Source organism: Varroa jacobsoni, unplaced genomic scaffold (assembly GCF_002532875.2).
Source record: "Varroa jacobsoni isolate VJ856 unplaced genomic scaffold, vjacob_1.0 scaffold_1244, whole genome shotgun sequence".
Lineage (NCBI taxonomy): Eukaryota > Metazoa > Arthropoda > Arachnida > Mesostigmata > Varroidae > Varroa > Varroa jacobsoni.
In genome coordinates, this window is record NW_019214146.1 from 242,193 (window position 1) to 254,490 (window position 12,298).

General features: G+C 39.5%; 2 protein-coding genes across 2 annotated transcripts in view; both read left to right on the forward strand.

Moving 5' to 3' along the window:
- Nucleotides 1–6,445, forward strand: part of LOC111267951 (inactive pancreatic lipase-related protein 1) — a 10,538-nt gene extending 4,093 nt beyond the window's left edge. Inside the window, exons 4-8 of the mRNA XM_022846573.2 lie at nt 3,186–3,332; nt 3,937–4,045; nt 5,177–5,302; nt 5,465–5,639; nt 6,307–6,445. Of these exons, the coding sequence (XP_022702308.2) occupies nt 3,186–3,332; nt 3,937–4,045; nt 5,177–5,302; nt 5,465–5,639; nt 6,307–6,445 (696 nt within the window). The remainder of the gene's footprint in view (nt 1–3,185; nt 3,333–3,936; nt 4,046–5,176; nt 5,303–5,464; nt 5,640–6,306) is intronic.
- A 229-nt stretch (nt 6,446–6,674) lies between these two features.
- Nucleotides 6,675–11,958, forward strand: LOC147752459 (uncharacterized). The gene is made up of 4 exons (XM_086971513.1): nt 6,675–6,862; nt 7,257–7,383; nt 9,116–9,292; nt 10,070–11,958. Coding segments are annotated over exons 1-4 (390 nt in total). The 5' UTR covers nt 6,675–6,861; the 3' UTR covers nt 10,155–11,958.
- Nucleotides 11,959–12,298: the final 340 nt, after the last annotated feature.

Genomic DNA, 12,298 nt, shown 5'->3' on the forward strand with positions numbered 1-12,298 from the left:
ATAATAAAAATACGATAAGTGCAAAAAAAGATAATACCCCAGGGTGACGTCAAAACGTGATGATACTATATATTTAGAAAAGAATCGTGCGTTATTAGATGCTGGCACCAGGCAAAACAATTGATTCGGACCTTTATTGTTAACACAAAATCGATTAGAACTAATTTTTCTCTAACACAATGCTAGACCACCCACATCTTTAATTATCTAACAAAGGTTGAGAGACCTTGGATGAGAAATTTCAATGGTATTTACCATATAGTCTAAATCCTGCGCTGTCATTTTTTTGAGTCTCTGCAGAATTTTCTTTATGGTGCTAATTTAATTCTAATACAGGAATCCAAAAGCACTTGTGACAGTTTTTCGCCTGGGAATCGTAGTTCTCCGATTATCGGATTATGGTGTTATTACAAAAATGGAAGAAGGTCGTGGACCAAAATGGCGTATAGTTAGTTTAGTCATATTCTAAAGTACAAAAACATATTTGCTTCAATTCTAGTTTAAAAACGGTCCATGTTTTTCGACAATCCAGTATTGAAAAATGTAGTGATAGTAACTTGACTTTCTATTACTATCCGAACTTAACCGCACAGTATTTTTCCGCTTATGTCTTCTATTATACTAGGACTCCACATTCGTACTTACAGGCTATTATCGCCATCCGAATCAGGCACTTCCGACGTCACGATAGACGAATAATCTGATCACGGGCGTATCTGAATCCTCTTATTTTCAACTCGATTTAATGGTGTAGTGTATCTTCTTATCTATATATACATAATATTTCGAAATGAAATCTGGTAAAGACAACCTCAGAAAACGAGTGAATCTGGCCACATATTTGATCAATTTGTCCTAAGCTAGACTGACCTAGTGTCTAGTTCTAAGCTAGTACGGTTACATACACTTACTCTTCTACACATTAATATTTTTCACAAGAGAGTCCACAGCGTGCACATACGCAGTAGGAAGCACTCTTAATCGATAATGTGTGCTAATCTTATAATAACCTCGCTGTTTAATCTTTTCATTTACTTCCACACATCGTCCTTCATGATATCTGAATCTAAGCATCTGGCGTCAATCTCGAGCACTGGAGGCTCGTCGTTGAAGGGCTGCCTTGCGCGAAAGTTGAAGCGTGCCCTCAGCTCTTTGATGAACAGGGCGATTGAGGAGCTTAACGCCTCACTAATTAAAATTTCCTAGACCATCTTTACTTCGTAGACCGCCAACGGCACAACTTATAGATCGAAAACCCGCGAGGCAGCAGATGTTGGCAGAAGGTGAAGTTTCCTAGTCATCAGCATGACTGAGGGGGCCTTTTGGCGTCATCAAGTATGAAGCAAATGCTTTTGGTGGTTGGGAGCAGACCACGCTATGATAATTTATATACGCAGGGAAGTTCGGAACTGGTCTATTTTAGAAGATCCTCGAATAGAATACATCCTCCCCGCCTGAAACTTATTACCGTCGTTTTTGCTTAATTAACAGGTCACCTGAATTCAGCAGAGACCGCGTACAGCCTGACCGCTGTCTAGTGTACAATGAAGTTGACCAGGTCGCATTGATCCCGAATTATGTTAGGCAGATCTTTTAACAAGGTCGACAACAGTAACGACCTGAGTTTATCTCCTTGAATTATTTCGCTAGTTTAAAGGGAGTGATGCAGTTTGGCCACTCTGTCGTTAGTTCGAATCATTATCTCTCTTACAGAAAAACTATAAAATGGTTACTAGCAGATGTCGCTAACAGACATTTAATGGCGCCCAGATCTCTGCCAGTATCTTTAGCACAGTGCTCCAGGGGGCTGAATCGGGAACTGCTTTGAGATTCTTAAAAGCTAGCTGGAACGATTTTGCTAGGGTCCGCTTGGTGTCGTCCAGCAGGGTAGAGCACGCTCTCATGATAGAACGGCTCAGTCTTACGGCATGCTGTTCTCTTATGTTTACCGAACTGATCTACGGAGTCTTTTTGTGTTCTTTTTAAATCTTTTTGGGCGATAATTTGTAGTAGGCGCATTTCTAAACTATGCCGGGTTAAGAGGCCGGCTGGACCAGCCTTGTCTTTCAGAATGATGAACAGGACAGCCTCAAACCTCTTTAGAAGTAGCAAGCCTGCACAAAGGCACCCACTAGGGAGCTCGTGTCTTTCAGTGCTCGTTTCTGATTAGGTCAGGTCCCGCTGCCTTGGCTGAGTACAGTACATGAAGTATTTACACAATGTGTAGTATAAAGAACCCGTTCTCCTGACCTTTTTCGCTCGTAAATTGTGCACGCTGCAATAATCAACGAAGGATCTTTCGGACTACTACCAAATATACCCGCAGAATGCTCTGTTAAAAAATACGAGTTAATCGGACAAACTGACGATTCCTGACCGAAGAGCCGTTAGTAGAAATGACGTTCTATCTTCTTTTACCGCTCAAGGTAATTCCGTATCTTCGAAACATAGATTTTCCAGCAAGTGATTTCGAGACGGTCTGAGCGGAACCTCATTGCCAAGTACGCATCAACTGAGGCTATATGCTGCGTACGTCCCTCTGGCCAGAAAATTTATTGAACCATGGTTGACAAATGGAGCATTTAGGTGGCAATTGGAGCAGGGCGAGTGGGCAAAGGAACTGAGGATTTGGACAAACCATTGCGCATTGATGTCGATTTTCACACGGCTGGGCACATGAATCACTTCACGTATACGAACTAGACTCTCGACTGAGACACCGTAGGAGCGGTTCCCGTCTTCATCGAAGGTATCAAAAAATTGCGCGTACAACAATCGGTGTGTGTGCCTTAATATGCGCTTTTTCCTTGAAGGGGTGATTGTCACCAACGTACTTTATTTTATTGGGCCCTTTATTTATGGTGAAGATATCAAGGGGTTTTCGTCGTGGCCTATGAAATTCAGGACGATGCTGAGGTTTACAATTCGGAAGCTAAATCTGTTAGCGTTCTCCGAAATGTCAAATAATCGTACTCATATATTTTCAGCAAGCCTGTCTGCAACGAAATATAACAGCTATCAATTCAACCGAATATATCAACTAGGAAAAGATAGTTAAAAGGGTGTGTCAGAGTAGAGTAGAAGAGATCAAAACGGAAGGAAACGTCACTCCTACTACTGTTTAGTCCGTACATCCAACCTGACCAAAATGATATGCTAACAATCTAACTCAATTTTTACTTAAGGCGATCAGGAAAAATTTCCTGAAACACATAAACTGTAATTTCATATTCGTCGACTGGAGCAAAGGCAGCGTAAACGCATATTGGACTTCGACTGCCAATTCACGAATCGTTGGCGTAGAGCTCGCTCTGTTACTCGAGAAACTGATCGTAAGTACAAATATTAAATTCGAATATTATAATTATTATGAAATTTCAGGCAGTAGCCTTTTAACGTTAATTTATTGCACTGTACTTCCGAACAAACTAAAATCTGCCGAAAAAAGTTACACCTTGGCTTATTCCCGTTATTTTTTTGCGTGCATTTTTGATTTCGTTTAGCTGCCGTGATATGGTCGGGTACACGTAGATGTCGTATTTGTTCCTTTCAAAAATATTTCCACAGTTTATAAACTTATACTAATTTTATTCATTCCTACATAAGGTAGTTTCATCGGTATAGAACACGACTTACTATTTTTCGATAATCAATTTTAACTTAGTCACCACACCAAATGCCAGTTGTCGCACAAACATTTAAAAAAAAAAAGTCAATAACGTGAATCTCCTGTTTTGACACAATTTCGAAATGAAGATAAGTGTGTATATGTATTACAAGATACTATCATCACACATCTTACTGAAAACAAAGAAAAGAGCAATTTTTTAACTTAATCTATAACGATGAAGATAATAACGTGAAAAGCAACTATTGGTTATGACAACCTTTAACTATATGTGCGGTCTAACGAGCATAGTTCTCTAATGTCCACAGAAGTATTTCAGAATCGAAAAATCCAAAATTTATCTAATGGGACACAGCCTTGGCTCGCACATCATCGGCTACGCCGGACAGCGTGTGCCAGGTCTACAAAAGTTGTTAGGTTAGTTATATAACAATGAATTATATAATGCAAAGTTACTTTAAGACTAATTATATTCTTAATGGCAGGGTGTTCCTCAACGAAATAGCTTATTCTGACGTTCACTGTCATTGGAAAGCTTTAGTCATTTTAGGATGGATGGAGAACACCAAAAGGTTTCTGAAATGATCAGTTCTCTCCTTGTTGACTTGAGGTGCCTGTGTATCCGTATTTCTATTATAATCGTCATAAGTCCAACACTTTATCCGTTTTTTGTGAAAATCTGAATTCGATCTCGTAACGCTATCCCTCAACACACAATGGCAAATCTTTAATCCGTATAGGAATCGGTTTTATACTTGCTCGACTGAATAGAGACCATAGTTGGGAACGATATGATACCTTTGCTAATATTATTGTCCAACACGAATCAAAGTACTTGATAATCTAGCTAAAATGTATGTTTTACACACAATTTTTATTTTGTCTTGTACAGCATATGTCTATTGCAATCATAAATATTTTTTGGTAAAATACCACTGGGACACGCTTTTGTTTTGTATGGATCTTTAAAGTAAAAGTTAATCATCCTTAAATGCGTACATGTTCAGGTGGTCAGTAAACTTTACGCATTACACCATTTGAGGAGGTTTCACTTATACTTGAGACAATTGTTGCTAACAACTATCGTGGGGTTTCAAAGGCAAGTAGTAGTATTGCATGCATCTTAGAAAAATCGTCTTCTGCAAGGGATTGCTACTCGTCTATTTCCACTCAGAAACGATTTCTCACGAAAACAGAAAATGCAAAATTATTCAATCGTTTTATGCCGTAAATTATAATATGACAAAATAGTGGATTCTCTTAAGGGTACATCAGTAAGAGCTTTTCTCATGCCGGGACGAACGTCACATTAAGCAACTTATTTCTGATCCAGCCCCATTTATCCTAATTGAAAATCTGTATCTGTCAGATAATTTGAATCTAACTCAACGCTCAAGTAAAGTTATCTATTAAACCTAGACGAAATGTTAAGGAACACAGCTTTAATTGATTAAGGCAGGTAAGATTCTCACTTGACAGGAATTTTATAGATCGTCCCCATCCGATATACGCAGTTGTACATTTTGTTAAAATAATTGATTATTTTAGCTCTTGATCCGGCGGGTCCATACTTTGAGAAGGGCCGACCTGAAATCCGTATAGATCCTACTGACGGCGAATTTGTTGAGGTATGGCACACGGACGGCAGAAAATTTCTGCCAGAAATAATCAATGGTAAGTGTCACGATGCTATGCCTACCGTTTAATGACTATACGAAGAATGAATTATCTTGGAAGGCCTGCTATGTGCAGTCATAGTTTTCAGAGAAGATATCAGGTAAGCTACAACTGAGACAGAGATTCCCTTTCAACCACTACTAATTGGATTTAATTTAGGTCTGGGCATGTGGGACCCTGCTGGACATGTGGACATCTACGTCAATGGAGGACTTTCGCAGCCAACGTGCGGGAGCCTGAAGCCTGCGTTGATACTGTTTCAAACTTTTGGCGAAAAAAATATTTTTAATCTCGGCAAGGACGTGATCGTTTGCCCTCATCAGTATGTCCTTAAGTAAGTTTTCCGCCCATGTTCAGGCCGTTTTAAAATCTTGTATTTTTGGAACTTCTGGCCCTCTATCAGTCTAGATCTTGATTCCGCTGGGAGTTTTCACCTATTCATACCGCTTGACGCATGATTACTATTTAAAGATTTTTGCGCGCTTTTTGTAAAGCATTTTTTTGGCAGTTAGTGGTTTAGCTTCTCAGTTGGGTACATGCTTGCTATAGTTAATGGTTTTATTAAATAACCGTGAACGTTAGGAATGACACTTTAAACACACAGACAAATATCTTGCTGGAATATTTCTTTTCATTCAAATACCGTATTAGGAGCAACTCATGACGAAGACTCCAGATTTGCACCACGCATTTTGTATTGTTAATAGAAGATTAGTGTGTTAAATATGACAGGTCAGTTCCCCGAATAAAGTGAATCTCAGCCATGTCCGAGTTTTCATAGTTCAGTGCTTTCGACCATTGATTTATCTTACCGGTAGCGTATTGTGACTGATAAGCCTTTGTACACATGTTTCATAAGGATAGAGTATCGTTTTGCTTGCAGGTGAACGCAAAGTTTAACAAAAACATTCTATTCATAGTAAGCTCAGGTTGCGTTATGTATGCGTGTGTGTAATGTTATCATCAGTTTTATAAATTAACATTTCTCTTTTCTTATTTAGGCTTATTGCGGCTAGTTTTTTCCCAACAAAAAACTGTGTTCCCGTTGCGTTCCAGTGTGCAAACTACAGCGGCTTCCTTGAAGGAAAGTATTTCAGAAAAAGTTACCAGGGAATCCGACAGATGGGCTTTTCCGCGTAGGCCACTCTTTGGGCGAGGCACAATATTTTAACTTATCATTCGGGCAAGGTTCAAGACAGTCGAGTCCATTGAATAGCACAGACCATGACATCGACTAGGAGTTGAATCATGATGGGATTAAACGAGGCAGTGACGCATGCCATAAAAATGGACTAAATATACGAGTACGACCAGATGCAGGCTCAGATTGCCATGCACACTTGATAATTAACTAGTCATTGACTATATTATTCGTGTCAAACAATGATAAAATATAATTTTTCCTTTATGAAACAGGACAGTGCACGGATTGTGGAGACGATACGTCTCGGTGCATCATCTTCGGCGAGGGAGGAGAACGTTACCGCAGTCTTAAGAACAGCCATTCCTGGCCACGGAGATTCTTCCTTCGTCTGGATGCAGAGCAACCGTATTGCAGTACGTACAATAACACGTGCAATTGCTATACCACATTCTCATAGATGGTAAAACAAATTAAAATTAGGTAATTATATAAGATGCTGCTTCACAACCAGAATCAAGCGCATCTCTCTCGTTCTTAGTATGTAAAGTATGTTTTAAAGAAAAAACCAGGCTCAGGATTCGACAACTATTGCTGCTTCCTCCTGAATTTAGCGTTATGTCAAATTGCATATAATATAATTATAAAACTAGAAAATATCTAGTTAATATGTATTTAAACGAATGAGAATGCATTGTCTCCTGTTGTAAAACCTTAACGATTTCTTAAAGTTAAAAATTATCTCTTAAAACTCGCATCTTACCTCAATTCGAAGACCACCACCGATTACTAACTGATTTTCGTTGGTAGTGCATCACTACGAAATGATCATCAATTTAGCCGAAAGCGTCTCGCTGTTACAAAAAAACGGCAACCTATTTGCGACGGTCGAGGACACACAAGGTGGCGTTAGCTCATCTGTGCAAATAAAGCTTGGGTATGTTAAAATGTTTTACTTTAATGACAATTGTGCAGAAATTGCATTTTCGATTAGCTTTTCTATGTTTCTGATAAAATTAGGCTCTTACGACCGAATCCGGCGGACTTTGAAGATGAACCACCTGGTGGGCTATAATGATTATTTTTTGTGTATGTTAGAGGTACTTTTTCTTTTTTACACAGTTGTTCTAACGCCCTGGTAGCCTCTGGATAATCAAATACCTACTATGCGCGTTCCCGTATGTAATTTATTTATCTATGGTTTTTTGAAATCGATAGTGATCGATAGTGGGTTATGCTTGCCCAACAGTTGCCCTTTTTGGGGAATGAAAAGGTCCGTAATCACACGGAATCAGATTGGAAGAATGAGCAAATCGAAGCCAATGTTGGATATTCCTTTGCTCAATCCAGGAACAAATAGAGACATGGAGGGAAGATCCGGCACTGACATCAAAAAATCAGATCGCGTGCTTTTGGTTGCTCCGCTAAACGTCTATGAGTCCTTTGAGGACGGCATCAACGGTTTCACTTTCGGCGCACATCTCATAACAGCAGATGCCCCTGATGCCCATACTACCATTACATTACGACCGAATCTACTCGACACATCCACCCAACTTGATTCTTTTCTGGAGCCACGCCATCCTCTTGCCTGGTTCCTCTCCGGCTGGCAGTAGAGGTTCATTGTCGTCAATGACGACAATATGTTGCATAAGTTACGCAAATTGCACGTGAAACACACCACATGTCGCTGGCGTGGAATTAATTTACGGAGGAACCATCTTTGTTCAGCTTTCGCATATTCAGCATTTGAGCTACGAGTTTGTAATATGCTACAGGCAAAATTCCAGTTTTGGCCGACAAACCCCCCGAAGCCGACAAGACTCGAAACTCGTCTTTCGTGAAAAGCTCTCCTTATTGCAGTAATACGTTCTTGTCCCTCGAGTCCTTTAATCGGGCCACCTCTTAGCTAATGTTCAACATTGCAATCTCCGTTGTTAAAATGTTTGCACCATCTATCTACTGTGCCGTCGCTTAGAGCCTTCTTGTTTAATGGCTGTACTAATCTTCGATGAAGTTACGGTGTGGAAAAGTACGGTGGAACAAAAATCTTGATCACTGAGCGTTGATTTTCGAGACTAAAATATAGTATCCTCTCTAAACAAATTCCTCCTGGAGTAAACTCAACCTATTTTCACCTACAAATTTCTAGAAGACTAGAGTATCTAGTTACCTTTCGTAGCTCAAAAGTGAACCAATCTTAAAGTCCGTCGAGTTCGCTTATAACCGTCTAGTAGTATATTACAGTATATATACGACAAAACGTGGGCACTACCAACAAGTATTAATATGGTATATATATACACACCCTAACATTTGTTGACCAAAGAGCATTCAAAGAGAACTTGTCCTCATCTTCTTCCATCTTGAATATATATATATATATTATGAAGTGTGTCACATAGTTCATTGGAACTTATCGATTATTACAAGATTGATGCAGGTATGCAAAAGTTCGCAAAAATTTCAGGATTGCTCCATAAGCCATAAGCGCCCTAATAACATATTTGAAATATACGTCGGCTCTATTAAACCCGACGTGACCTTGAATAGTAGGTTTACTTAATACCAATTAGTCTTGAATTTGAAATCAAACAAGCTCTACTTAATTATGAGTAACGGTCGTATAGAACTGTAAAGCTGCTCTCATGTTTTACTTTGCAATTTAGGTTGAGCAACAGCGAGAGACGTCAAGTATTCCTATTGGTTGTACCTTCATCAATATGTGCCGATATTAGTGTAGTTCGTCTCAAATGGATGCTTGATTCATCATCTCCTTTAATTATTGATCGTAGCCATAAACCGCACATATCTCTCTTTTATATGAACAACATCATTCCCACAAGGTAAGAAGGATATACGATTCACCCTTTCTTCCGCTAAATCAGTGCCCTCTTAAATTAGCTTCGAGACGGGACATTGGTTCAAAATTCACTTGTTCTATGAGCTCCAAATGTCCTCTATTAGTTTCGTATCAAACATATGTGAGGATTAGAATGCAAACCTTGGCGTTCGGGTCGTGTTAATTTTTGTAAGGGTTATAATGAACTACTCGCAATTAAAAAAAACTCGGAAGACGATAACATCTCAGGCTGTTTCTGTATCAAATATTCTCTCAGCCACTGCCTTGTCTCTCGCAAAATCGATTTCTTTTTTTTCTTACGCTTCAGAGAAGGTTCGCATTTATTGTGGTGGTGTCAGTTATGATCGAATTTACCGGTAAATATGATTTCACACGCTAAACATTAATTTTCACAACCTTGGTAAAGACGGTGGGCAATGCAAAATCCAAATTTATCCGTTGTCACACCTAAGCTGATGAGCGCAAGTTAGTTCAGTGACGGCTTTCTCTAATACAGCAACGGTTCTTGCTTCTTGCGACAAAGTGGAGAACTTTTTGTAAATCTAAAGTTATCTAACTTTCTTAATTTATTTACACTTTATGTCGATGACGAAGCTTGAAGGTTATTAAACTTATAACAAAGATGCCTCTGATCCGATGAAGGCAGCTGAGATGTTGGGAACACTAAGAAATTGAAACACAGTTCTACACATCGAATACACTAAATACATATACATACATATATATAAGAGTAGACTAATGCTTACATTGTTATTTGCAGGGAGAAGTCGCGACACATAAAAATGTTCTGTGGGGAAAACACCGTGTTGAACCCGAACGAGGAGCAAAGATTCTTTCCGTGTTAATAACACACGCAAGACGTATTCTTAACTATAAACATTGTAGTAGTGGCTTTACTTTAAAGAAATTAGTCTCAAATAGAAATTCAATCAAAGAGAGAAGCAGAAGTAATACAAACCTATAAACCTCGCGTGCAAGTTAAGCGAGCGATGCTAAATTGCCCACTTGACTTTAATACTTACTAGGGGACTCAGTGTACTTCCGTGCGATAGCCATCTACATACGTCCTCGCTTGGGTTTGTTTGCATAGAGTTTATCCTTTAGTAGAATTCCCTATCTTTACATAGCGTTTCATGCATGCATAATTACTTCTATAGTGAATCGTGTGGAAGTTGTCATCACAGAGATTTACGTGGAATTTGATTTGACTGGTCAGTATATTGTACATCTACACCAAGTTATATATGTTTAATTCAAGCAATTTCAGTGCTAGCCGTATGTAAGAATTTCATAATTTATTTAGATTTACGTCTAGAACCTAACGAGCCTTGTTGGAGTGTGGCCTATGTGTCTACGAAGCTTGAAGGAAGCCTTCAATAACAACTTCCCACCTTATAAGTTATGCTCCATTGACTGTACTACCTGAATTAACAACGCATTACCCGAACGTTGTATCTTTATCCGCAAGACGGACTACACAACCGAAATTCGCTCCACATGCAGTGTTGCGTGCATCAGAGTCTAATCGCACTCAGTGTGATTCCAGATCTCGTTCCCACAGGAACTCATTACAATAGCCCCCGTCCCACCCCTCATCGAGCGACTCCCATCATCAGAACAGAATTTTTTTGACGTATGTTGATTAGATATTGGCTGGCGATCTGCCACCATCTACAACTTCTCGGGAGCAAAGTGAACGGATTGAAGAGGCCTCAAAAGCTTAAAACTAAGCTAACGCCTTCTTGCGTTTTAGAATAAGCCCGATCCATGTGCGTCGTGAGGACATATTCAACATATCGGTTTATGGCCCATCCATGCGGTGCCTTAACTATTCTTGTTTTGTATCGTATTGTCTTGGCAATAGCGTACGGCACGAAATTGAGGGTACGATGTAATATAATCTGTATTTCAGTTGTGTTATATATATACATCACGCAGTTAAAGTGTCATCATTGTTACTCTAGAGTGAAATCGGAGTCTCCAATTAGCTCATATGAAAAACAGGCGCTTTCTACCAGTACTGATTCGGCCATTGTTAATTGGATCGTAATCGATTGACGGTGCTCCAATCAATCCCGTGCAGAGCGAGCCAGCTACTTCTCCGCAAATCGGGCAAGATTCCGTTACCAAGGCGTATGGATTTTTCTTCCAATCATGTAAGTTATTCGAGCTAAACAAGCAAACTAGCACAAGTAACGCGCCTTTTTGTCATGTTCAATAGACTATACTGTTACACGATCATCTTGGTGTAGTGCTTGGATTAATTTATGTAGCTTCAACAGTTCGCTCCCTACTCCCGTCACCTCCGATCGAGATGTCAGTTGCACTGATGCCTATTTAATGACACCCTAGCGAGCAAAAAATCTTCAAATACTCATAATCATCTATGTATATACGTGACTGCCTGCTTGGCTCCGTGACGGGTTGTCGCCAATTATTCCCTATAAATAGACGGCGGCCTGACAGCCAATGACGCGTTGCCTGAACCTGCTTGGAAACAGTGAACTGAAATTATGTTTATAAACATTCAAGCATAACTGAAGGCTATACATAAGGTCGTTGTTAATAATTTACCACGTGGATAGATAGTTTAAATTGTTTGTTAGTTACTCTGTCATTGCTTAATAATATGGTTAATGTATAAAATTATCACAAGTATTTTGTTTGTAATTGACCCGCTTTAGCTTTATCACAGTAGCTCGCTACTATTTACGAGACTGCAGCCAGGCTTCGTTTGGAGAAACGAAATTTTTGCGGTTATGTTTGTAAGTACGGTGTAGTGTTAGGTTTATACGACCGGTGTATTCCGATCATTGCTTGACGATCAGAGCAGTCAGATACAGCCTTAGGTCTTTTCACTACAGAGTCGTTGTGGGGCGCAAGCTCACCGTTGCACCTAACGGTATGATGGAGGAATCGAGAAGTTCAGAGTTCCGTCCTATAACCTATGTATGATATTGTCGGCTTGATATTGGCCGATATTGACAGC

Coding starts and splice junctions, on each gene's coding strand:
- LOC147752459 (XM_086971513.1), top strand. Junction 7,384..9,115: donor TCTGTGCAAATAAAGCTTGG/GTATGTTAAAAT, acceptor TTTGCAATTTAG/GTTGAGCAACAGCGAGAGAC. Junction 9,293..10,069: donor AACAACATCATTCCCACAAG/GTAAGAAGGATA, acceptor TGTTATTTGCAG/GGAGAAGTCGCGACACATAA.